The following is a 27,657-nucleotide window of genomic DNA, read 5'->3' as shown; positions in this document are numbered from 1 at the left end:
CTAACAATTCTTTTTGTATCCTTTACACTTATAAACATCTATTTTATTATTATTAAAAGACATGGTCTTTTAATTTATTGAATACTTGTGTTTATTTTGAATAATTTTCAATTTTGGTTTTCATCTTAAACTGGTATGAAATGGCAGAAATTAGTAAATTAAAAAACAAGAAAAGAAAACATGAAATTGTCTATCTAAAATAAAACGTAAATATTTGTTTTTGCATTTATTAAAAATATTGAGCAAGGCTGGATGCAAGGAGAAAAAGTTATTAATTAAAATTTAAGGATTTCATGGAAACTAAAAGAAAATAAACTTTCACAGCCTTAATTAAAAAATTATTCTTAAAAAAAGTCAGTTTGAATGAGATATTTTTTAAGGAGAGTCGTTCGAATCGGATCCTAGTGTGTGGATCGGGAAAAGTGGGTACCACCCGATTGTGAGCTGGGTAAGCGGGAGCTGCGAGAGGCAAAGCTCAGCCCCTCCGAGTCCGAGATTATGCTCGAATCCTTTCTGATGCTCCCAGAGCATGACGACGAGCGAACGCGACTCTATGTCACACGCAGCATAGCGCAGTGTCTGCCTGAACTGAGGTTCGTTCGACCTGCGTACGACTTTCGTCTTGCGCTTCTGAAGCCAGCGATCACCCTCTCTCAAATACATCTTGACATATGTGTCTAAAAAATCAAAAACAATACTAAAAAATCCCTGCCAAAAAAAAAAATCATAAAGTAAAAAAATACCAGGAGGCTCTCCTTTAATCCCTCTTGCACCGATCACTTCAACTTCAAGCTGTCCCTTCGTCATCAGCAGGCTCAGTTTTATCTCAACGCATCCCCCTATTGCAACAAAAATTAATTAACAAAAATAATACAAAACAATACTGAATTTTTATTTACCAATTTTTAATTGATATCCTCTTGGTTGAACTTGTCCTGGCCCAAGTGGTTTCGGCTCAGATTTTGTACTGGTATAAACAAGTTATTACGATTTATCAATACTATTGCATAAATTTTCTTTTAAAGAAAACTACGTTTAAAGACTCATAAATATATACAATTTGATGTTTCTGTTGCAAGCTTTGCTCACTATACACTTACACCTCCTTTTGGTAAATTGAAGAGTGCTAAAAGTTTTAGTAATGAATGGTAATTGAAAATATTTAGTTTTGTCATGTTTAAGGGTTTTGGCCATGCCAGCAATTCAGCAGTTCCACGTCAAACAAGGGAATCCAATTTCAACACTCAGTTAAGCAGAACTTTATGTATAGCTACGTTGGTAACTTTGGTTCTGCAGATACGTAGGCCTCCTAGATTTTTCCTGCCAGGATTTAAGCAACTTCTCTACAAGCAATCCAATTTCAACTTGAATGATATCCAGGCTATTTTGTGAATCGGATTAAAGATAAAAATATTTATTGGTTTAAAGAATATAGTAAATTGGCCAATTTGGAATAAAAGCAATAGAGATGACATGTTTCATCATGCTTGGCAGTATGTATTGGTTAAACTGTCTTAAGATAAAACTATACAACTGTATATAACAAAAACACAACATTAACACGTAGTTAACAAAAGTAACAAGAATTGAAACATCGCTGAGGGACACGGGTTACTGGGCTGGCGAACTTTTGCTGAAGGAGGGGACAGAGGGACCTCAGGGCCAAAGCCCCGGACCTCCTGAGGATGTGGACTATTGGTTTAGTTTTAAATGGTTTTTATCAACACCCAAGAGGGGCTCTGTATAGTCAGTTATATGAAAATGTAAAGCTAAAGAAGGAGGAACCCTTGAGTCCTCCCTGTGTTGGCTGGTTACGCGCGTTCCTCAGAGTTGACACACACACACACACACACACACACACACACGCACACACACACGCACGCACGCACGCACGCACGCACGCACGCACGCACGCACGCACGCACGCACGCACGCACGCACGCACGCNCACACACACACACACACACACACACACACACACACACACACACACACACACACACACACACACACACACACACACACACACACACACACACACACACACACACACACACACACACACACACACACACACACACACACACACACACGTACTGATCGAAGAAATGGGTAAAAAGCACAAGATAATGGAAGGCTGTGAATAATGATATTGAAAATTGATACACCTACAAAACTAGATGTGTACTGGTTCCTGAAATTAAATAAGCGGAAATTTTAAATTGCCCAAAATTCAGGCTATCCATCAATTCAGATGGTAGTAAGATGAATGAAAAATTTGGGTGTGCCTTTGTGGCTTATTGGGATGATGAGACACTTCTGGAGCGACAGTTTCGTCTTGAAGAACATTGTTTAAACAACCAAGCTGAACTTTTGGCTATATCGAAATGATTGGCTTATAGATGATCCTTTAGATTGGAAAAATGTAACTGTAGTGACTGATAGTGATATCTGTCGTCATGATCGCCAATACTAACAACCACATGTCCTTGGTGGATAGAATTCGGCTAGCCTTATTGAGTCTTAATCAGCGGAAATGAAATGTAGTATTCAGTAAGGTCCAGGTTCATACTGGTGAAGTAGGTACGAAAGAGCTGATTTATTGGCGAAACAAGCATCGGAAGATGAGAATTTGCAGGTATCCTTCAAATTTGTCCCGAAAACTTATGTAGAACGCATAAGAAAGCAGAGAAGCAAAAGTGGGAATGAATTTGGCAGACAACAGGGAAAGGCATGCTCACTAAAGAAATTTTTCCATCTATAGGGGCAATAGTCAAGTGTGACATTGCTATAAGCTACAAGGTGACTCAAGTGTTGTCAGGTCATGGAAAAAAAACAGAGAATATCTTCATCGTTTCACAAGTTGCCCTTGTGATCCAACAACCTCGCAGTCATCGGTCCATATTATCTTCCATTGCAGACTTTTTTGAAGCGGAAATAGCGTCTCTGATAAGGCAACCAGAGGGCTTAAGTGGCCTCCCGAAAAACTTCTTGTGAGTGACAGTGAAATTTGTGTAATATTTGTGCATTTTATTAAGAGCTTGGACTATGAAAATTTTTAAATTGTTTAAAAATTAATATTAATCTTTTTGTGCAAGGTTTTGGTTGAAATGAAAAAGTTAGTGTCACGAGCGGGATTCGAACCCATGACCTTTGGCTCAATACGCCGCTGCTCTAACCACTTGAGCTATTGTGACTTCGATCCATTCGGACACCAACTCGATCGAAGTCACATTAGCTCAAGTGGTTATTGAGCCGAAGGTTGTGGGTTCGAATCCCACTCGCGACACTAATTTTTTTATTTCAACCAAAACCTTACATAAAAAGGTTAATTAATTGGAATAATAATTATTATGGTCAATAGACCACTAAATATAATGGATTAAGATTAATTGTATGATCTAATTTAATGTAAATTTTTGTTAAGTGTAATGTAATATTTGTACGTGGTACATACAGAATTAAAAAATAAATAAAAAGAAAAAACACGCACTGTTTCATAAAGGCAATGATAGCCCTCGTTGGATTTTCACCAAAAAATCTTTTTTTCGATATGGCCACTGAACAAGGCAATTTCTCGTTTTAGCACCTTTGATAGTTCATCTTGGAATGCCTCTTATTTGAATCGTCTGATCGTTTTATGATGCTTCATTTGTTTTGGACTTATAAATAGATATTGATTTTGACTACCGAAATTATTAATAAATTAACCAGAAATATCCAATGAACTTCGCTGAAGGAAATAATTTTTTCAAATTTAGAATTTTCTTGGATTACCTCCATTTGTCTTCTTCATCACTGGGGCTTGATTGGTTAACCGTCGGTTCTAACAATTCCGGCACTGACTCCTTCCGTCGCAGCTCTCCACCCACCAAGCTCCCCGAACCTATTTTACAATTTCATCTATTAATTTTTGTTAATTAAAAAAAAAATTAAATCTGTCACAAATTCTATGTATTTACAACTGTTGTATATGTCCTTTCATATAACAACAAATCATGCTGAGCGATTTATGATCAAAGCCCACTTAATAAACAAAGAGCCTTTCGCGAAAAAGCACAGGATGTTTATGTACTTGATAATGAAGCAAAATAAATAGCAATAAAATGTACTTCTACAGGAACAGATTTATAGCTATTTTACGCAATTATTTTTCTGGAACAAAAACATTCCTGTTCCTGTAGCTATACAAGCTAAATCAGCTCTAACGATCCAAATCTAAAACAGCTATTATAATTATAATTTATATTTATACTATATTTTCAATTGTTAAAACACTAAAACAACATTGAACAAATATTTTAACATATAAATGTACAGGTATGTACAGGATAACATAAGAGAATACATAATACACACATAGATATGTAACAGTTTCATATTCTAGGATGCAAAGGGCATAGTGCTTTGTTACGGTGTTCAGTTTAGTTTTATGGTATGTTACAAGTATCGGTGATTAAACATTGTCTTTAAGACTATAGACTGTCTTGCAAAGCTGTCGTAATTAAAAAAAATCTATATTTTGTTTTTATTTATTTGTTAGTTAAAAAATGCTTAATCAGTGATTTATATTGTTTTAACTTATGATGTTTGTTGATTGACCTGCAGATAATCTATGTAGGGTTCCAATCTTCGAAGAGGTCATTAGACAGGTAAATAAAGAATATAATATCAATAAAATAGAATATAAATAAAAAATAAATAGAATATAAATAATAGAATAGTATATATATGTATAAAAAAAACTATAATTTATAATAAAGTAAAACAATACCTTGCTAAAAATCCATATGACTAGAGGTCCAACAATTTTTGTTCTGACTAGCAATTTCTTGCAGGTAACATTTGAGATCACAGAAAATAATTCAAAACTAAAATTACAGCTATTTACAGGAACTATGCACAAAGGATTAAAATTAATGAGAGAGGTTAATAATAATTACATATAATTATACATAGATGTCTATTTTCACCGTCAAAAATGTAGTATGCTGGCCATGTGCTCCATAACCTTAAACCCAAAACGCTTTTACAATTGTTTTCCATGTTAATCGTTTTTCTTCATTCTTGGGAAAGTATGTACAGCATGTATATCAAATTAATTTTTAATTGTATGTTGGTATGGTATGGTATGGTTACTGTGTATTTATTTTAATTTGTAATAAAATAGGCCCTGATGATGGCACTGTAATGTGCCGAAAGCTCAGTAAACCCAGGAATTAGGCTTCTTTTTTCACCTGTTTAATGACCTCTACGAAGATTGGAACCCTACAAAGTTTTAACTTGTTAATAAAATACACTTTGCAGCAATAGTTTTTTTTAACAAAAAGGATTATCTTTTGGGTAGTCCTGGTAAAGAAGAGGAAAAGGACCTTTTTGCTCAATTTGGTCGAAGGCACATCTTTTTTTAAATTTGTTTATGGCAGGGAGATATAACAGATTTTTTTTTTTTTAAATTTTTAATTCACTTATTTTAAAAGGTTATTGTTTTAATTTATTTTATTAAATTCGTTGGGTTTTGGCACAAATATTTGTTCAGACTCGTGAGTGACACGAGTTGCTCAATATGAAGGGAATCTGCACAAATGTCGTGATAACTTTCCATCAAAAATATCGCAACAGCCTTATATTGTTGTATTTTTTGATTTTATTGGGTTAAGGTCTGGACTCTCGACATCTTGATGGCCACTCAAGAGCATGACGACTGTGGTGTTCAGGTACTCAGAAACACACATTGTTTTATGGTGCTGAACATATAGGGTGTTCGGCTACTCGTGTTACAAACTTTGCCAGTAGATTGTACATTCTAAAAGGAACCAAAAAGTCCTAATTAACTATGGCCCGAATCTCGAGAGTTTCGGAGTTATGCCCCAGTTATTTCATCAGTGTTGGTGTGCCATATCCTGAGACTTACAAAAAACTTTGGTAATGATACAAAGTATAGAGCAAGATGGTTTCATTCAGTCCTGTTAGTAGAATTATTTAGTTAGTTATACTTATTTTAAATTTGAAAAAACACTTTAACGCTCTAAATTAAAAAAACCTCACATTCCGTAATCAAATATTTATTTTGAATAATGGTTTATTAGCATCTTATTTATTATAAAATATGTATGTAATATTATTTTGTGTATATTTTATAATAAATAAGGAGAGTGCCAGACTCTCAACACAACACGCAAAAATGTCACTCTTATGCAGAAAACAAACACTTTGAGTGAGTAGAAATACTCTGATTGAATATAAAAAATATATATTTTTTTTGCATTGTATAAATTCACTTTTTTCCACATCCTACATGTATTTGTTAAATGTAAACAATGTTTGTAAATCCCAGGCCCTGAAGATGATCTCAATAAAGATTGAAACGTTGGTACGGTAAAGAAAATGTTTTTCTGAAACCTACATCACACCAGACCGCATCTCACGATTTCTGAATAATCATCGACTAACTAACTGGTCACTAATCACCACACATTATTCAAAATAAACATTTGATTACGGGATGCGAGGTTTTTTTAATTTAGAGTGTAAAAGTGTTTCTTGGAATTTAAAATAAGTATAACTAAGTATAATAAACTATTATTCAAAATTAAAATATTTAATAGAAATCTAAGCGTAATTCAACGAAACAATTTATCCAGTAATCAGTGTTGCCAGCAGTGCTGCCAAAACACAGGGCGGTTAAAAATTTCTCAGATATAAAATTAAGATTAATCACGAGTGCATTAAAATAATTTGCATGATGGCCGGAAGAATTTGAAAACTTTCGTCCGAATAGAAATGAAATGGTTGAGGATCTCATTAACACAGAATTTACCTAGGTATCAAAAATGAGTGTTGCTCAAATTGGACTTGAAGGAAAAACGATGGTAACAAATTTCCCTAATCGAAAAGTTTTTTTTTTTAATTTTCCACCTTACCAATCCTTCAACCGCGGTTTTTTCCTTCATCAGTTTCTTCATCACTGAAAAAAGTAATTAAAAAACAATTGTAATGCTAAAAAGGATATTAAATGTAGTACGTTTTCTGCAGTTTGCTAGTCTCTAGGTTTGGAAATAGTAGTTAAGAATCACCATAGTAAGCTTTTCAACTTTGAATTTTTTTTTCAAATTTCTCGCTACTAAAACGCTTATTGCACGAGTATTAACAAGTTTGGAAATTTAACGTAGTTTTCAATCGTATCAACGGATTTGTCCAAAACTTTTTAGTTCAGGAGTTATCATTGTTTATTTGAAGCAAGATCGTGAAATCTTAAAAAATCAGAAAAAGTGAAATAACTCTGAAACTGTTGAGATTAGGACCATAGTTAATTAGGGCTTTTTGCTTCCTTTTTGAATGTAGAATCTACTGGAAAAAGTTTGTAACACGTGTAGCCGAACACCCTGTATTGCATAAGCAATGATTCAGAGCTTAAGGATTGCATAAAAGGCTCTATGATCATAGGTAAATGTCCACAAATCTTAAGCCAGTGAAGAATTGGTACCAACTTGGTACCCCAGGACACACTAGCCACTGTTTCGTGCTCCAGGTCTGCTCCTTACTCTTTCATGGCTATGGACTGTTAAAAGCCACAGGAAGCTAGGTTGAAAGACAGGCTTTTTCGACCCTTAGATTTTTCCTGCCAGTTCAGCAGTGACAGGGAATCCAATGTCTACCTTCTATTATGCAGAACACTATTTGTAGTAAATTGGATGCATTGATTCTGCAGACACTTAAACCTCCCAGATTAGTCTTGCCGGCTGTTCAGCACCTCCTTATCATGCCCGGGAATCCACTTTCAAACTTGCACATACTAAAGAGGATTCAGTTGAAAGTCCTGGTTCTGCAGGCTTCTAAGCCTTCTAGCTTGGTCCTGCCAATAGTTCAGAACATGCTTTTCATGCAACGGCATCAAACTCTTAGGTATAGTGAAAGTTGATTGAAAGCCTTGGTTTTTCAAATTCTTAGGCCTCCTGGGTCTTTTCTTTTGGTACAATTTAGAACGTCATGTTGTTTTTGTATCGACATCTTAGCTTTAATCGAAAGTTTGTTACACAAATATCAGGCTTGTTTGAACGGCTAAGCAGTCACTTGAGCCTCAGACCATACTTTTTACAATTTATGAAGGCAAAATTACGTTTTAATGTTGAATTTTTGGATCAACATACTTCATACTGCAAAAGCTATGGTTTGTCTGCATCTCTTTGCAAATATCCTTAGGATGTGCCAAGCATTCCATGGGCTTTCTTGGTCTAGGCTAGACTTTCTTCTTTAGTTGGCTTTATATTGATATCTTCCGAATACTTGTAAGTTTTTAATGCTGTTGAAATGGGTCTCGAGTGTTTCCCAGCATCCCTGTACCTTTTAATAATCCTTGAAACTGATTACGACACAAACAAAATTGACAGAGCAAAGAAAATAAAGAGAGAAATTGCTTCCATGGGTTGACAGTAGGTAAAAACTGAAACATAGAAATGAACCAAAAATTGTGATCCTTTGTTTATTATCATGTAAGAAATAATATGACTATAAATTTAAACAAAAGGGGGCTAAGGTCAAAAACTAAAATATATCGACCTTTAAAGGTGTTGCAATATTTTTGACTTGGAAAGATTCTCCTTGGTTTTCTCTTTTTGTTTATTTATGTTCATTATTATTGAAATTGCGTCTAATAAGATTGACAATTTATGATTTAGGGGATTGATTAAAGTTATATTTTTTTATCATACATCTTTTGCTTTAATGTAGATTTAATTGGTTCTGAATTCATTATTTATTTAGTAGCACTATGCTTAAATGATAAAAATACGATACAATTAGACAGAAAAAATATAGTAACAAAAGGTGAAACATTGAATTCAAAATTAAATAAAAAGTTTAAAATAAAAACCTTGTCTAGACAGCGTCTTACCTTTTTTGATTTAATTTTTGTCTTCTACTCACCGATAAATATGTGATAGAGAGTGTGTTGGAAAAGATAGATAGAAAAAGAAATTACATCAAATTCAAACTGTTCCAGAACTTTAAATTTTAATTGAAATGTATTACATGTTTTTTTGTTATGTCAAGGTTGGAAAAATCAGTTCTTTAAAAAAAAATCCTTGTTCAAGTTAAAATAGGGCATGTTGGGAGATTTCTACACATGTAAATTGAAATTTCTGACTACATAGAGAAACAGAGAATGCAAAAGAGATGTGTTTAGATAGAACATTTCTTAAATTATTAAGTTTTATTTATTATTTACCACTTATACTTTAATTAAGTTGTTTAGGCTATACTGGCTGTAGAGATTTTTTTTTCAGTGTGAGTAACTTGGTTGAAATAATTATTAATATATTTTTATATTTTTTCTTTTAATGGATTTAGTAGTGTTAAAACCAGCATAACCTATGATATAATTATGTTTAAAGACAGGTAGGAGACACTTACGGGACGATCGTCGTTTATCCGAGATGGACGACGATCTGCCTAAAAGTTCACCCTTGACCAGCTTTAAACTCCGGAGAATTTCGTCCGGGTCGCGCATGACCCTGCAAATCGAGCTGCGCCTTCTCTCTTTCGTGTAACTCGGAGGAGGAGGTTCGGCATCTTGAAAAGGGCACGAGACAGGGTGAACGAAAAGTGACAGGATTAGGAGGTGCACTTAGGAAGGACTGATGCATCGACTCATTTTTCGGGTATTTCGGGTGTGTCTTAACCTGATAGGAAGAGCGCTGACAGAGCGGATGTTATCTTATATGAGAGATGGGCCGACGACCCTGAACTTCCCGAAAGATGAATCGAGTTGCTACTATGCCTCTCCCAAACATTTCCAAAACAGAGACATCCTTCTATCGGCAGTAATTCCATGTATATATTATAAAAATAATCAAAATGACATTTATTTATATATTTGCAATGTAGTAACATAATAAATTTACCCTTGTCTTGGCCTGACTGGAAGCTGCTTCGTCTTGATCCAGGCAGAGATCTCGAAAAATCTCTAGAAAGTTGATAAGGCTCAAATTCTATCTGTTCCGACTGGCTGGAGCCCCTCCTTGAACCGCTCTGGTATGCATGGTCTGGATGGAGGAACATACACCCTTCTAGCTCCATATCGCTTGTTTCTAAAATTTTAACGTATTAATTAAAATTTATGCAAATATCAATGTCGATATTGTGCACTGTGAATGTTCTAAAAGGAGTTGATGACCAGCTGCAATATTTGTAGTGAAATTTAATCATAACTGAAACATATCCTAAAAGCTTATTTTTGACCATTCTTATTGTCATTAAAAGATTATGAAAGGGTCAGTGCAACTAAGTTTTGAAATTACCCAAGAATAACCCTTTTATTTGGTAAAGGCCTACAATTTTTAAAAATAATTCCACGAAGCTTCTATATAATTAGAAAAAAAAATCATACACGAAGCTTACATATTTGAAAATTATTAGTGGCAAAGGTGTGATGTGATGAATATAAAACCTAAAAAAAATAAAAAAAAAAAAAAGAATATCTTATATTAATTATGTTATTATTCTGTCGTTAATAAATTGTTAAATTAAATAAGAATCAGCCCATTACAGAGAAAGTGAAAGTCAATTTTTCCTGGAATTCCAAGGATGGTAATGACTGGTTGCAAGACTAGTATTGTAGCCAAAATCATTGCAAATAAAGAACTAAAAAATAAAGAACTAAAATTAAAAAAAAGACCAAATGATATTCAGAACCTTTTGTTTAATTAAAAAATATTTTTGATTTGATGAAGAGTTGAATTTAATTGTTTAAAAAAATTAATTAAGGATATATAATTTTTAATATCTTAATTTATTCTGCGTCAATAAATTGTTAAATTAAATAAGAATCAGCCCATTACAGAGAAAGTGAAAGTCAATTTTTCCTTGAATTCCAAGGATGGCAATGACTGGTTGGATTTTTCCATATCTACGTATTTTCGGATACTCAGGCAGCAATAAAGGCCCTAAATATGCATGCTTTATGTTTCAACCAAATCTAGGATTGCATAAATTGCATTATGGCTTTAAGAAAACACACCTTGAGGTGTATTCTGGGACATGAAGGTATAGAAGGAAAAGAACAGTCTGAGGAACTAGCCAAAAAAAGGCCTTTTCACCCATGGGGTCGGAACAAGGCATGAAGCTGGAGAAATGGGCTGAGAAAGAAATACTCAAACCCGGGAGAAAAGCAAGCTAAGAGATTCATAAATCTCTCAAAAAGAAAGGGGAAAGAACTGTTTCTCAGCAGGCAAGATTTGAGGAAAATTATAGGCCTTTATATAAGGCACTTTCTTACCTATTGCATAAAAAAGATGAGGGAAAACTTCTCAAAGAATCTAGATACATCGGCACATATCCTTTATGAATGTGAAATACTAGACCGTATGAAATGCCGTCAATGCTTTTACCCTAGAAAATCTTAAAAGTGGATAAACTAACAAAAAATCCTCATAAGATCTGATAGCCAAACAGCTATTAAAGCATTAGCGTGTAAAAAAATACAAAATAAATTAGTGAATGCATCCAAAATCTCCAAAACCTGGGGGAATGCAACAACCTGATGATATTTTGGGTGCCAGTGCGAAGAGGAATTTTGGGCAACGAAAAAGCAGACACACTGGCCAGAGGATCTGCAAGACTATACATAGCCTCAGAACCTATACTTGGGGTAACAAAAACAAATACAGAATCTTCCATCACCGAATGGATCCAAATAACTTCACTGTTCATAAAAACTTTAGTTTGGTGTTAAACCACAGTTATACCACTAGGTCATATATCACTGTAGTAATGGGTGATGTAATAATGGCTGACTAAGCTATGAAGCTTTGGTAACCCCTCTTAGGAACCCACTCCGTTTTCATGCTATGGAAGAACCCCTACGAAGAGGAGAAGTGGATAAATTTTAGCGGCGCTAGACACAATAAAATTATGCTAAAACAACCCTCACCAAGACACAAACTCACTGCTGCAGTTGGAGAGGGCCAGACTCAGAGGATAGGACAACGGTCATGTACATAACATGGGCAAATATAATGATGATCCCATCTACAGATTACATAATGAGGAGAAAGAAACAGCCACCCTTATCATCTATGAGTGGGAAGCTATGGCTCATTGGAGACATAACCTAGCATAGATAAACCTAGGGAATGAAATTCTAGCAACAACAGTCAATGACCTAATACCTCTGAGAAGAAGGATTGAGCAGTTCAGTGTACTAAGGAACCAGAAGGCTGCGGTGCCTCGGGAGAACAAACCCCGCTAACTAGTATCCTCATCATCATCACTAGATCGTACAGTGCCATTTTAATTCTTATACAAGTACGTCTTACACCAAGAAAAGTGTAAATTTACAGTGACTTCGAAAATAATAATTTTGAAAAGCAGTCTAATTTTAACTACTCAAACCATCGCTGTTATTATCTCAACTAATATCGGCGATAGTCTGACAAGATTTATAAATTTTAATATATTTATTTAAAAATAATTGTTTACAATTAATTAAGGTTTTTAGTTGAGATAAAAAGTCAGTGTCACGAGCGGGATTCGAACCCACGACCTTCGGCTAGATACACCGCTAGTCTACCACTTGAGCTATCGTGACACTAACCTCCCATCTCAACCCCACCGTTTGAATTTTCCCTCCTTTTTGCAATTTTTCAAAAGGAAACTTCAAAAGATGGGAAGCTAGTGTCAGAGTGGATCGAAGCCACAATAGCTCAAGTGGTAGAGTAGCCGAAGGTCGTGGGTTCGAATCCTGCTCGTGACACTGACTTTTTTATCTCAACTAAAAACTATTATTTGAAAGATATTAATTGATCAAGTGGACCACGAAAACTAGTGAATTGTTTACAATTGTACGATTTGCTAATGTATAAGTGCTATTGATAGTTTTTATTATATATATGTTGGTTTAAATTTCTAAGGGTCAGACGAACACATTATTCAAAAATATGCAAAGTTGTTGAAAATCTGTGAGCTCTAAATTGTTTAAATGTGCAAAAGTGAGTTCTCTTGACAAATCTATTTGCAAAATGTGATGTAGGATCTATATGGAAAAAAAAATTAAATCACAACTATAAATCGTTTCTTCTGTCTTTCTGACCCTCCAGCAATATTTACATCCTTCGGGATAATAACCTCTGCTTGGCCACGGTATGCAGAAGTAATCCTTCCCTGATCGAACAAACCGCTGAATCTTTTGAAATTTTGTTAAAATGTAATTGCTTGGTTGTTTAATTAAAAATTTCATTTACCAGACATCGATCTGTCACCTCTTCTCAAAGTGCGTATCGATGTGTCAGAAGCTATGGAAGAACGTGGTGATCTGCCTCCGTTTCTCAACTGTCTCGGGTCTTCCAGTCTATACCATACGGGATTTTCATCCAGTAGGGCTTTTTGCAAGTCGACACAGCATTCTCCTAATGTTTAAAATTTTTGTTACATTTTTTCAACAACTGACAATTTAGATTATACAATTACCAAGGAAAACTTGCTCTTTGTCAGGCTTATAATCCCAAAGGGTGACTTCGATCGTTTTCTCCATGAGATGTTCACCCTGTACATTTTTCAATTCGAGGGTTGTATTCCAGATCGGGTTTTGAGTCGGTTCCGCCACTTCGGTCTTAACGGCATTCATCTCGCCCCTTTAGATAAAAAAAAATCAAATATTTCACTCCTATATTCAAGAAAAATAACCAGTACTAACGTAAAAGGCAACAATCTTAGTTGCAAATAGGCTTCAGGTTGTGTCCCATACTGCAAATCCTCTCTTGGTGCGAGGTCATCAGCAGCGAATACAGAAACGACTAGTTCGTTTTTATCATCATTGAACCAGACTTGCAGCTGTACTCGGCCACTGACTTGAGACTTTTCAACCGCCGGGGGTGGCAAAGGTGGCTTCTCAGCAGCTGCTTTCTCTTTTGCTAGTTGTTCCTACAAAAAACCATCCGTGAAAAGAAATCAGTCAACCATGAACATTCAAAAATGTTAACCTTTCGTCGTTTGATACACAATCTATTGTTAAACTTTTTATAATATATAACTTAATAAGTTACAACTGAACTCTGTCATCAGACAGTTAAGTATGACAAGTTCAACATATGGACTTGATAATTTTCAAGACTGCTCGGAAATCTGAATTGATTGTTTTTATAATTAAATCATTTCTTGTTAAAAGTACAAATAAAAAGACAATTTTATTGTGCTCGAGCTCAGTCGATTAAAATCTGAGAGTCGCATGTTTTAAAGTAAATAATAAATTGTAAAAAACTACTTACTCAGTGTGCCGTTCTGCACTAAAATGTTGAATTTGAAATTACAAAAAAAAAAAAAAAATTGCACTTCTGCCAATAATTATTGCTTTTTACATGCTTTGTTGACCTTTGTAACACCGCACGGTATTAATTAGTCCAAACACAACAACATTAAAAAAAGAAACAACTTAAAATATACAAGAGGGTTTAAATTTTCACCCTGTCTTTATGGCACATGTAAGAAAAAATATATAAGGTAGGAAATACATGTAAGACATGCAACATGCCATGCAGATGGTTAAAGAACAATCAAACGTACGCTATCAGTTCAAATTGTACCACCTTTACAGGATTTTACATTTTACAGGTGGAAGGTAGAGAGTTTTTGAAATTGATCGCCCCATTTTTTTTCCTCTCTCTCGGTTAAATGGAAAACCCTCCAAAAAATGTGTTAATATCCAGTGATCAACATTTCGCTTTCATAAATACAAAAAAAACCATAATTTTATCAAACAGAAATTAATAATAACGCTATAAATTATTTACATTTTTTAATTAATTAAATAAAATGAAAACAATTACAAAAGCGTTTTTGTCGGAACAAATTACAGATTTTTTTCTTTTCTGTTTTTTGTGCAATTGACATCTTTTTTTCTCTCGTTTTTAAATTTTTATTTTAGACCAGATACTTACACTTTTGTGAACATTTGTAACCATGCTGAACATTGACTTGTCAGCCGGTCGCCACATGCAATTTTTTCACCGGGTCCTGTAACAAGCAAAGCGCCGCCTCTCTTCCTCAAAGCTGGTGTAAGCGGACATTCTGAAATTTTCGTATTTAGATTCATGCAGTGACCATCACATTTCCCAATATGCATTGTGTCGGCTTTATTTTGTATTTTTATTTTTTACAAAAGTCTCGAAAATTTATAGGAAAAAAAATAACAAAAACAAAATTTATAAAAAAGGAGAGGACGCCTGAGACAAATTTGCACAAATGCTCTTTTCCTCCTCTATTGTTAAATATATCTAATATTCATCGTTTCAGGGGAAAAAAAAACAAAAAAAAAAAGTTTAAACACTTTACAACTATCCACTAAACACTATGCATACTGTTTTTACCTATTAATTTATGATTGTCCCAGAAAGGACATTGGTCAAATTTTTCTCTCCCAATAATAATTAAAAAATTTAACAAAAAATTCAATTTAACATTTATAGGAAAATAAACGTCATCAAACTCTCATCAGCAAATGCATATGAACTGAGATAATCAGATTACAGGTTCAACATCACCTACAATATTTCAAAAATAAATTTACATCTTGACCATAAAATATCGAGTTTACAAATTAATTTATTTAAATGTGATTCCTATCTACTTTTAGACTTATATAAAATATCAAGGATAAAGCAAATTTGAAACGAAGAAAGACACATTTTATTATCTTTCGAGGAATTCCTTCATCAGAATTTTAAAACGATTTCCAATAATTATACGTTTAATGAATATATTCATTAATTAATAATATTAACTTTTTGGCTTTATGGATAAATTTATGAAGTTAAGCTTAGTAGATTGGGCGAGAATTCTACATTAAAATTTTAATCTAATATTAAGCTAACCTCAATCATTATGGTCGAATTATTACAAAAATATTTTAAATTGTTTATATTTATTTAACGTGTAAATCATTAGAAATAGTTTCAAATTCCTAACAAAGATTCCTTGAAAGATTCTTTGAAATTCACCTTGTTCCTGATATTTCATATAAAATTTATATTTGAAGTGATCCTGGTACAACAGAGAGCAAGAAAAAAAATGTATACTGTTTAATTTAAAAGAAAAGTCTTAAATAAAGAGAAAAAAATATTTGATATAAAACTTGAAAAGATTTTTTATGTTAAAATGTAATTTGATTGATTATGCTTTTTATTTAAGGCCTTGGTTGAGGTGAAAAAGCTAGTGTTACGAGCAGGATTTGAACCCATGACCTCTGGCTCAGTATAGCCACTGTTCTAACCACTCAGGCTATCGTGACTTCGATCCACTCCTCTCGACCTTCAACCTATCGATTTTTCCCTCTTTTGCCATATTTTCATATTTATCCCGCTCGTGACACTAGCTTATTCATCTCAATGAAGATCTTAGATAAAAAGTATAATTAATTAAAATAAACTTAGTTATTACTAATGTAAAATATAGTCAGTTATGTCTATTAAATCATATGTTGGTTAAAATGTCTATTTATCGCTAATATTTATTATTGTGTATTTGTTCAATTTTTTCTAGTTTATTTACCAGGTTTTGTTCCAAATGTGAAATGATATATTTTTATGTATAAGCAATAAAATTATATTTTTAACCAATTAGTTTCTGGGACTAATCATTTCTTAAAAACAACTATCTATGCTACATTAAAAAATAAATAAATAATGTATGTACATAATTCACTTTAAAATTTACAATAGTTAGGAAAGTAGAAGAATAAATACAAAAAATAAAATTCCAATATGTTAAAAAAAAGATTTTGAAGGAGTATATTTCAAAAGGTTTAAAAAATAAAGATCTGAGCAAGCTCCATGCATTTCCCCAATATGCTTTTCCGTTTTGTCTTTACATTTTTTAACAATTGTCTCCCCAGGCAAAAATTGTATATTTAGTCTTCCATGTGCCACAGCGAGGATTTTTTAAAATAAAAATAAAGCTTTGACAAGTAAACTGCATAAAAGAAACATAACCGGGCAGAAACAATAAACTGGGTGGAAAGGTGATGCTTCTAAAAACAAATAATTTTTCTTTTTCTTTTTTAACTTTATCCTTTAATTTGCCCACAATATGACAACTGCTTGAAAATGTTATTGAATTTTTTAAAACTTAAAGCTTTTTTTTTAAAGGTTAATGTATACGTTATTATATACAACACATTTCTTTTAAAATATTTTATCTCTTTCCATTTTTTCTTTTGACTACTAGCACATTTATACATTTAAGAAGTGTGGGGAATTGAAGAAATTGCTTTGGGAATTAACGGAATCGAATGAACCAATTTTAAAACTCTTTTAAAGGGTAAAAAGAGGAAAAAAAATATACTTGTAAAATTGTTCCGTTTTCTTAATTTAAGTTATAATAATTAAAAAGCACATTTTACTTCATTATTACTCGGCCAAATTCAAAAAACAATTTCAACTTTTTCCCTTCCCCACTTGACAAATGGAACACATAAAGAAAGACGTTTTTTTTCGTTTTAAACTCATTAGTAGTGTCTCTTTTAAAAAATAGGTTTTATTCTAAACAAATCTAAATTGTTATCAATATATATATGTATATATATATATATAATAATTTTTTTTCTCGATATGAAGGTAAGAAAATACATGGTTTACAGACTCTACAAAGGGTGTTAATGTTAAAAAATAAGTTTTTTCCCATCTTGTTCGCCTTGTGCGAAAACTGTTCAAACTTGTTAAATGCTTATATCTAATTGACAACATATATTTTTCATTGGATATATTTATGTACAGGCTAGGGTTTGTTGTTACAATCCTAGATTTTGGAGAAATTAAACGTGTTTTAAACAGGCTAAAGGCGATTTATAATTTAAAAAAAAATTCTAAGAAGTCCTCAGATATTATTTTATGTTTAAAAATAATTCGTTTTTAAATTATGATAATGAACTTTTTACTGGTGAAATTAAGATATGTATAAAAAGTTCAATTAAAAATTTTCTTCAAAACCTAGGTCATCGCAAACTAGGATACTGACGCATTTATTTTTAAATATATATATAATAATTTTAAAGTGGTTTCAATATTAGTTAGGTACACCAATTGCAAAATTTTGTATATCTGAACAGCTAAAAAGTATCGAGTGTTAAGAAATGCTTTAATAATTAATTTTTTTTTTAAACTTTCCCTGTGATTTGGACACAGTTGATCAAACAAACAAAGATGAATAGACAATGAAAACAATGATACATTAATAGAGCTCGTGCTAAAAAAATAAATAAACAACCAGTTTCTTGTGATTTTTCGATGTTACGTAAATAAACAAATAAAAAAAAAAATTATAAGAAACACCCCATTGATTGTCACCACTTATCAGAAGAGCACAAATTCCATTTAGGCCTGTTAAATTTTCCTGTTTTCTAGTGGTTTTCAAAGCTGTCTACTTTTAATTTACATTTTCTTTCTCATATATATGTACAAATCCTGTACATGAATGCTCTAAAAGGTGATTTTTTTTAATGATATTTTCAACATTGTTCAATTTCTTTTCTGAGATTTTGATATGTACAGGATAGTTTTATAGTAATTTTTATGATTGTACAAATCGACCCTGAAGTGGTAGCTAAATTCAATTGAAATTTGGGTGGACCTTTAACCCTTTTACGGTGCACTTATCTGCAGAGAAAGAAAATTTTGTTGGTTAAAATATTTAATAAAATATTAAAATTTAAGAGTGCTTTTTGGTTTTATCACGTGCTTGGGAAAATGCTTCTTTTGTCTTCAGATAAGTGCAGAGATTTATGATTAAAGTAGCTTAAGTTATGGGAAATGTAACCCAAGCCTATTGTGTATCAACGATCAATGTGAAATTTGACTTTTAGCTGATATGTCATTTTTGCTGTTTTAAATTTTAAATATACAAAAGTGGTCATTTACACATGGATTTTATACGTGGAACTATTTCAAGGATACAAGATAAAGAAAACCTCTAAAAATTTGTTGATTTAATCAGTTTATACAAAAGTTATGCAATGTTAAATACTTAAAATTACTTCTGGTCCATGGCCAAATTTGATAAACTGACTCAACAAATTTCATCAAAAATATTAATACAAAAAGAGGAAACATTTACTGGATACACACATCAAGATAACATACGTTTGACTGTCTTAATTGGTTCAGAAATCGAAGTTTAAGCTAAATTGTAACTAAAATTACAGGATAAAAACTAATAAACAAAAAGAAAAAGTAAAAAAAAAAAAAAAAATTGCACTGTATGAGGTGAACAAAATTTTGGTTTCCTATGTCAAGTTCATGCAGTGAATCTATAAAACCAAATAAAAACTTTATTGTTTTTCGGTTCGCTCTCAATTTTTACGGGTTGAATTTTCCATTTTGTTTAAAACTAAAGTTTTTTTCCTTTATCAAGATTTAACTTATACCGGTGTCTTGGGAAGTTTTCTTCTTGTCGGTGATGATGGAGATTTATCGTCAGTATTTTCTGAAATGAACATATATTGTTTAAATTTATTTTTTATTTGACGACTTTTCGCTGTTTTTTTTTTTTACCAAGTCCGAGAGTTAGCCCTTCTCCAGAATTTTTCCTGACTTGGTTCGGTATCGGCTCGTCGAGCAAATCGCACATCCTCCTGTAAAAAATTTCGTATTTGTTTTTCCTTTTCAATTTGAATAATTAAGTCAACGTACAAGTCGGATCCGTGTTCGACCAGAAGTTCGACTGTGTCTCCTGTCCTGTCCATTATCGAGCACACTTCTTCAAAAGTCTTATCGACTAAAGAGACTCCTCCCCATTCCAGAACCTGAAAACAGAATCAACTCAATTCTAACAAAAAAGACAACGGACTCACACAAAGTCCTGAATGAAGTTCTACACACGACTCTTGCGGTCTGATTAAATCAATATTTAACATAAAAGGTCTACTTGCACACTCCCAAACCATACCAATTTAGACCAAAATTTCCTCATCTTGATCGTTTTATAATTTTGTATTGAAAGAAGCAATGATCAAGGAATGTTAGATTGACATTAGACACTTCTATTGGAAAACAAACCTTTATAATATAATACGTATATGTTCAGGATCAACAGAATATAAAAATCCTATAAATAAGAAATGCTTCAAATCGAATCATAAACAGTCAAGCTAGAACCAGATAAAGACATGAAATATAACAAAATGAAGTTCAGCCTAGGACTACTGAACTGATTAGTAATGCACTGACAACAGGAAAGCACCTACTTTGCCAGAATTAAAACAACGTACTTAATTATGTAAATAAAAGGTTGAATAGTTTAAGGGGGTTTGTTTTTTAGACGAACAATTTTTATTTTGCCTCTATTTTTAATTTCTTTTAGACATAAAACTCTAATGTTTGATCAAGTTGAATTTGTTTTAAATTGAAGAGAATTATCACTGATATTCCTAAAATGCTTAATTTCAAGAGAAGACCCCTTCTGACAACACTGCCAAAAGCAGTAGTTTTTTGTTAGGCTTTGTCCAAATTGATTAGGAACTTTACTAGTTTTCGCGGTCCGCTTGACCAAATAATCTCTTTCAATTAATTATTCTGTATTTAAGGTATTGGTTGAGATAAAAAAATCATTAGTCACGAGCGGGATTCGAACCCACGATCTTCGGCTTGATACGCCGCTACTCTACCACTTGAGCTATCGTGACTTCGATCCACACGGACACCAACTTCCATTTCAACCTCACCTTTTGAATTTTCCCTCCTTTTTGCCATTTTTCAAATGACGTGTAATCTATTTGATTCTCGCCTCAAATGAAATGGCCACGGAGAGCTTTTAACGAAGATATACTTAATTTAACTTATTAAATTCACTAGTTTTCGTGGTCAGCTTGACCAAATAATCTCTTTCAATTAATTATTCTGTATTTAAGATATTGGTTGAGATAAAAAAATCAGTGTCACGAGCGGGATTCGAATCCACGACCTTCGGCTAGATTCGCCGCTGCTCTACCACTTGAGCTCGTGATTTTGATCCACTCGGACACTAACTTCCATCTCAACCTCACCTTTTGAATTTTCCCTCCTTTTTGCCATTTTTCAAATGTCGTATTATATATTTAATTCTCGCCTCAAATGAAATGGCCACGGAGAGCTTTTAACGAAGAGGAGCGGCGAATCTAGCCGAAGGTCGTGGGTTCGAATCCCGCTTGTGACGCTGACTTTTTTATTTCAACCAATACCTTAAATACAGATTAATTAATTAGGAACGTTAAATAGAGTAAAGATGTTATCAAAAGTGGTGTAGCCTTTTCTAAATCCCATTTGGTATTCGCTGAGAAAATCATTCATCATCAGTAAGAAACTGGTTAATTATACAGGAAGGCTAGAAAATTTTTTTGCTATAGCATGTAGGCATGAAATTCCCCTATAATTCCCCCCGTAATTGATATTGCCACGCTTAAAAAGAGATCGTATAATCGCTTTTCCGAAAAATGGAGCAACTATGTTAATGTAATTAAAAAAAATCTAGGGCAGTATGTAGAAATTCAGGGGGAGGACAAATTGTAGAAACCATTTGGGATTATGTCAGGACGAGGAGATTTTTTGCTTTTGAGGCCATAGATTACTGTCTCCAGTTCATTAAGGGAAAAAAGAAAAAAAAAGCGTAATATAATAATGTCATTCCTGTCGGTCTTTGGAAATGCGTAAACCATTTGCTCAGAGTGATGCTGTTGCCTTTCTAAAATTGTTGTCTTCCAAAACCGATGGGAATATCTAATTTATGAAAGGTGTGAAACAGCTGTTAAAATAAGAGCAGGCCTATTGGCTTTGTTCTTTGAGACAGGAATTCACCCTCAACTGCCTCAATTCGAATCGTTAACTGTAAGTTACAGGTAAATAGTGACAAGGGCTAAACATGACTAGATCGTACAGACCTGGTTGGAGGATTTTATGGGTATGTTGGCACCTATTATTTATGTACAATTTTTAAACTGAAATAGAAAGTGACGTTAGAACTATTATAAAAATTACCTTGTCTCCTTGCTGCAGGCCTCCTTTTTCAGCAGGTCCGGATGGGACTGTCCAAACTATATAGGCGAAGAGCCTTCCGTCGATACCAGTTTTCCCGCCGACCACTCTCATTCCAAAGCCTCGCGCTTAATGAAATAACCAAGAGTTAATAAAAAGAAATATTTTGTAATAGAGATATATTACTTCTGTGCGCTTTATCTGAAGGGTCTCGTCTCAGAGTAACTCGCCTCTTTGACGTCGTCCTCGGCCCTGTAACGATTGCACGGGAAATTACAAATTTTCTGAATTTTAGTGTTTTCCCCTTACCGTAAGAAGCATCACAGTCGACGTCGTGTATAACGATCTTGATGGCCTCACCGTCCGTAACGGACGTCTGCCTCCGCATGGCCTCGCTGTCCGCGATCCGGGCGACCTGGGGCGGAACGCGGGTCTGCCCACGGATGACGGCGATATCCGGCCTAGAAACAAAGGTTTGACATGTCAGATAGCTTAATTAAGCCGAATCAACAGTTCCCGTCTCCCCTCCAATGATAGTCTCCGTGCTCTGCCTTTTAAATTAACCTATCAACACCCAAAAAAATTCACTACATGGACTTGACCTATCATGGTAAACTTCTGTTTCTCATTTAATTGTAAAAAAATATAACAAGTTTTTTTCGTCCGGTAATGCGTTGAAAATAAGATTTTTATTTGTAAGACATAGTGAACAAAATATTAATTCTGTTTAATTATTAATTTATTTTCTTCCTTGAAAGGTAAATTCATGCGTCTAAGTCGTCAATCTTCCCAGGATTTTTAGCATGACAATGGTTCCGTCGGTCGAGGCCGCCCTGGTTGAAATATGCCCTGTCAAATCAGCCTTTATGTCGCCCGATATCCCAATAAACCGTGTTTATTCCCAGCGTTTTATATTTATAGGGGTGAGCGCGGAAGGGAAAAGTAATAAAAAAAACTTGGTGTGAGGGTGGAAGAATAAACTCGTCGCGACCTGTTGCAGGTTTATTATAGAAATAATAAATTTCACATGGGACGACTTACAGCTGGGAACCCCGTCTTCTCGATCTTCTTTCTTCGTCGATGCAAAGGGACGAAGGTACGTCCGGCGTTGGCGACGACCCAGGGACTGTAACTGAAACAACTAAACAAAAAAATCTTAATTTATAATTTTTCTATTTAAAAAAGTCATTCAACTTGAACGTTAATAAAGGAAACAGTTGAAATAAAAAAAGGCAAATTTTTCGGAATAAACTCATCAGAATATGAAATGTGTACAAAGATTATCTTTTCTTAACACAACATAAAATATAAAAGATAAAAAATCATTACCCTAAAATTGACTTAAACTACTTGAATTTTTTTTTTTTGACTGGGGCTTCCGACATCTAGGTCATTTCAGCCCCCAACTATGTCTATATTCTATTTACCCTTTCAAACACTACATTCATCCAAATAAATACATTCATACACATAAATACATCCATACAGTACAGACCACTCGTTCCGTTTGGTCGGTGGAGTACTTGATATTCCTCCACCGACCTATACTCAAACTAATCTACATTGGGGGTCGATGGAGTACTTTTATAAATATTCTGCCATCGACCCCGAACACACACTCATACGCTTTCAACGTTCCAGGGGCGATGATGACGTTATATTTCACCCTCACCCCTCGCCATTCACGCTAATAAATACATGCACTCAGACAAAACATATAGACACAACACATAAGACATATTATATACAATAAAAAAACCAATTTCCCCTAAAAAGCGGAACAGGGGACTTTGAAACTCGCTACCGTGCTCGAGAACTCTTCTTAAGTCCGGCGGCATGCCTGCACGCTCTCTGTATGGAGCCAAGGCATGACATGCCTCTATTATGTGGAACACATCGAGCAACCTTTCTCTGCATAAGGGGCAACTGCGCGGGCTTTGGCCCAAAAGCAGGTGCCCATGTGTCAACCGCGTATGGCCAATCCTCTGTCGGGTGAGGACGGTCCCTCGTCTCCTGCTCAGGTTCTCTGAGGGCCATCTACCGGTCATGCTCTTGATTCGCAAGAGCCTCTTCGACGACCCCGCCCACTGACGCTGCCATCTTTCATCATATTTTTAACTGTGAGATTAGCGTCAGGGGGCCTGATCGCAATGGTCCGATCCGGAGGGTGGGACGTACCGACTTTCGCCGCCTCGTGTCGCTAGGCCGATGTGTCCGGGAGTCCAGACAACAACCACCGTTTTTCCGAGAGGCTCCAGCTCCGCGTATTTTTCTAACAAGAGCACGACGAGAAGGTCCACAGAGAACCTGTCGTGTATAGCCCAGACAGCGCTCAGAACTACTTGAATATTATCAAGCCAATTGTTATTTAATTAACTTCTGAAATTATATTAAAACGAGTTATCTATCATTTCTTTCGACATTAACAAATTGAGCTAATTTTATATATCCAAATATATTTTTAATTGTGGAAAGGAAATTTATTATTGTTTCTTTGAAGGAACTACTTACATTTGGATCGTAAAAAACGTTTTTCTTGTATTATTAAAATGTATTCATATTCCATAAGGTTCGACAAGGTTGTCTACTAAGCACTCCATTGTTACCCCAACACATAGACGGTCTTTTCATGATCTGGCTAAAGAAGTGTAGATCGATGGCGTCTTCAGGGTTTTATTGCAATAGAATATTATAAGCATTATATTATCCAATTTATCCAACTGTTTTTTCTTCTCTTGGAAGGATTGGCCAATAGATTCTACCAGAGGATAGGCTGAAGGGACAAGGTCCGGACTATCGTGAGTGCGGATCGACAAAACGCTGGGCAATTTATCATGTATATAACCAATTGCTCATTTTGAAACAAATGAAATGCTAGAGCCCACAATTGAGAACTCAAAAAATAAAAAAATAAATGACATACTACTTGAGCTATCGTTTTTTAATCTAATACTGTATTACAACCCAAGCTGGATGTTTCCTTTTTTAAAACTAATTCGACACGGGTTACTTACCTATGCTTTCAATACGAAACTTTATATCAAACAAAATATATAAATATTTGGCCTTGATTAGTCGGGGTTCGATGGTTATAATTTCATATTTCAAAACTGAACCTTTTGTTTTTTTGAACTACTTCAGCAAATTCACTAATTTCGTGGTCCGCTTGACTAATTAATATATTACAATTAATTAAGGTTTTTTGGTTGAGATAAAAAAGTCAATGGCACGAGCGGGAGCTCAAGTGGTAGAGCAGCGGCGTATCTAGGATTCGAACCCACGATCTTCGGCTAGATACGCCGCTGCTCTACCACTTGAGCTATCGTGACCTCGATCCACTCGGACACCAACTTCCCATCTCAACCGCACCTTTTGAATTTTCCCTCATTTTTGCCATTTCTGTTAATGAATTAATTGTAATATATTAATTGGTCAAGCGGACCACGAAATGAGTGAATTTAATGATTTAAAATGAAGTACACTTCACTAAAGCTCTCCGTGGCCATTTCATTTGTCGTCGAGAATCCAATCCGATTACACGACATTTGAAAAATGGCAAAAAGGAGGGAAAACTCAAAAGGTGGGGGTTGAGATGGGAAGTTAGTGTCCGAATGGATCGAGGTCACGTTAGCTCAAGTGGTAGAGCAGCGGCGTATCAAGCCGAAGGTCGTGGGTTCGAATCCCGCTCGTGCCACTGAATTTTTTTATCTCAACCAAAAAACCTTAATTAATTGTAATACTTCGGCAAAGTTTTCATTTTACGTCAATATAAATAAAAAAGTAAAAACAAAATGAAATAAATCTACTCCAATATTTTATTTTTACCTCCAGTTATAATTTACTTACAAGTACAAAATCTGGGCCATTTTTGTACTTTATAAAGTGCTAAACACGCCTTAAGTTTCTTGTAGATTATTAGTCATTTGAAAATTTTTTTGATTAATTTTTAATTAAAAAAAAAATGGTGAAGAGAATTTGAGGATTTTTCATACAACATTATATTCACGGTATTTGGGGTACAGAAAACAAAATATCAACTTTGTTTGTAGGCAAAAAGAAAAAAAATTAACCCGCTTTGATACATTCCGATTCAGCCAAAATGCGAAATTACGAAATTGAATCGATTGAAAAATAGTTCTGACTGCTTACTTGTTTCTGTGACTTACAGCAAATTGCCAAAATATAGGTCTTTAAGTGATTTGGACCCGAAGTGGATTAGTGTTAGAACAGAAGGAGAAATTGTATATTAGACATTTCTTATCAAGGACTTCAGAAAAATCTACCACCGATCGGGAGATTATGTTGACCATTTATTTTGGGTTTTAGTTAGTATAGCATTTTTCAAATATTAATTTTGTTAAAAAAAGGTTTGTAAGTATATGACTAATGTTAGTTACCAGGATTGTCATCGGGTTCGCTTGGAGGACCCCGGAAGGAGGAACGGCGTCTTTCATCTGTTCGCGGTCCTGGAACCATTCCTCCAGCAGCTCCCGGAACTATGACATCACCCCTCGGTGCGTATACGTCATAGGCCGAAGCCCTCCTGGGCAATGCAGCTGGCAAACCTGGTAAAAAGAGAAAACGTTGATGACCGGGACTGTCAGATTATTGATTAAATATTTTTATCTTCCTCGAAATAACTCCAGTACTGACCTAATGCTGGTTCAGCGGCTGGAATCGCTCCCTGGGCTGCCTTCATCTCATCGTCGTAACTGTGTTGTTTCTGAACCCTTGATTTCCTTCTGCCTCCTCTGGCGGATTGCGACCGCCTCCAGGCATCGTCCGGTTCCAGCTCCACCTGCACTTGCGTTTGGTTTGGCACCTCTAAAGGACAGATAAGCAAACGGTATAAAAACTTTAAAAAAAATACGAGGGAAAAGTATAAATCCTACTGTAACTCAAATACAACCAATGGCTTCTTTCCCTATCTAGACCAATTCCAGGAACCATTCCCATGCACCCTTCTCCATTAAATCCCATTTTTTCTTTTTCTTCCGTAGACGTTCCTAGGTTTCTGAACGTGTGTACTTTAGGCACGGGGCAAAAACAGCAAGGGTTTTTCTGGGCCCAAAACTTTAAATAACATTCAATCCCACATAAAAATAACTCTATCTAGGAAGAACAGACTGCTAGCTACTGAATGAGGTTGGAATTTTTGTATGAAAACTTGTCCTTATCTGGAGGGAACCTTATCTGAGTCTATGATACCTGCTGGAAGCCAGAAAAATTGTCTGTTTTTGCCGTGGGGCACTTCTGAATCTACCAGGAGATTTGACGTCAATTTGACATTTTACTTTACAAAAGCGTTCTTAGACGTAGAACAGGCTTTCGACAGGGTCTAACATCCTGGCATATTTTTTAAACTTAAGCGCTTCCTACCCTCTCATTTTTATCTTTTATTGAAATCCTATCTAACTGATCGCTGTTTTAGAGTGGGGGGTGGCAATGAGTTCTCGGAAGTCAAACAGGCCGGCGTGCCGCAAGGTTGTATCCGTGGTCCTATCTTCTATATCATTTATACCGAATAAATTCACTAATTTCGTGGTCCGCTTGACCAATTAATATATTACAATTAATTAAGGTTTTTAGTTGAGATAAAAAAGTCAATGGCACGAGCGGGNGTAGAGCAGCGGCGTATCAAGCCGAAGATCGTGGGTTCGAATCCCGC

The 27,657-nt window shown here is 34.6% G+C and overlaps 1 protein-coding gene across 3 annotated transcripts in view; it reads right to left on the bottom strand.

Moving 5' to 3' along the window:
* Positions 1 to 299: 299 nt before the first annotated feature.
* Positions 300 to 27,657, bottom strand: part of LOC106663213 (regulating synaptic membrane exocytosis protein 1) — a 189,694-nt gene continuing 162,336 nt past the window's right edge. For 2 of the 3 annotated variants that reach the window (XM_024229980.1, XM_024229981.1), the window contains 19 exons: positions 26,643 to 26,813; positions 26,387 to 26,554; positions 23,031 to 23,130; positions 22,299 to 22,450; positions 22,176 to 22,241; positions 21,993 to 22,117; positions 19,674 to 19,786; positions 19,536 to 19,615; positions 19,409 to 19,467; positions 13,691 to 13,917; positions 13,465 to 13,628; positions 13,239 to 13,403; positions 13,060 to 13,158; positions 9,903 to 10,088; positions 9,412 to 9,570; positions 3,778 to 3,886; positions 900 to 967; positions 744 to 839; positions 300 to 677 (listed from right to left, as the gene is read on the bottom strand). In XM_024229980.1, the coding sequence (XP_024085748.1) occupies positions 376 to 677; positions 744 to 839; positions 900 to 967; positions 3,778 to 3,886; positions 9,412 to 9,570; positions 9,903 to 10,088; positions 13,060 to 13,158; positions 13,239 to 13,403; positions 13,465 to 13,628; positions 13,691 to 13,917; positions 19,409 to 19,467; positions 19,536 to 19,615; positions 19,674 to 19,786; positions 21,993 to 22,117; positions 22,176 to 22,241; positions 22,299 to 22,450; positions 23,031 to 23,130; positions 26,387 to 26,554; positions 26,643 to 26,813 (2,609 nt within the window). In that variant the 3' untranslated portion in view covers positions 300 to 375. The remainder of the gene's footprint in view (positions 678 to 743; positions 840 to 899; positions 968 to 3,777; positions 3,887 to 9,411; positions 9,571 to 9,902; positions 10,089 to 13,059; positions 13,159 to 13,238; positions 13,404 to 13,464; positions 13,629 to 13,690; positions 13,918 to 19,408; positions 19,468 to 19,535; positions 19,616 to 19,673; positions 19,787 to 21,992; positions 22,118 to 22,175; positions 22,242 to 22,298; positions 22,451 to 23,030; positions 23,131 to 26,386; positions 26,555 to 26,642; positions 26,814 to 27,657) is intronic. The other variant, XM_014387881.2, reaches the window with a different exon arrangement.

Source organism: Cimex lectularius, unplaced genomic scaffold, assembly GCF_000648675.2.
Source record: "Cimex lectularius strain Harlan isolate CLEC.00 unplaced genomic scaffold, Clec_2.1 scaffold320, whole genome shotgun sequence".
In the NCBI taxonomy this organism is placed as follows: domain Eukaryota; kingdom Metazoa; phylum Arthropoda; class Insecta; order Hemiptera; family Cimicidae; genus Cimex; species Cimex lectularius.
The sequence above is the reverse complement of the archived record's forward strand: the minus strand, read 5'-3'. Positions and strand labels throughout refer to the sequence as shown.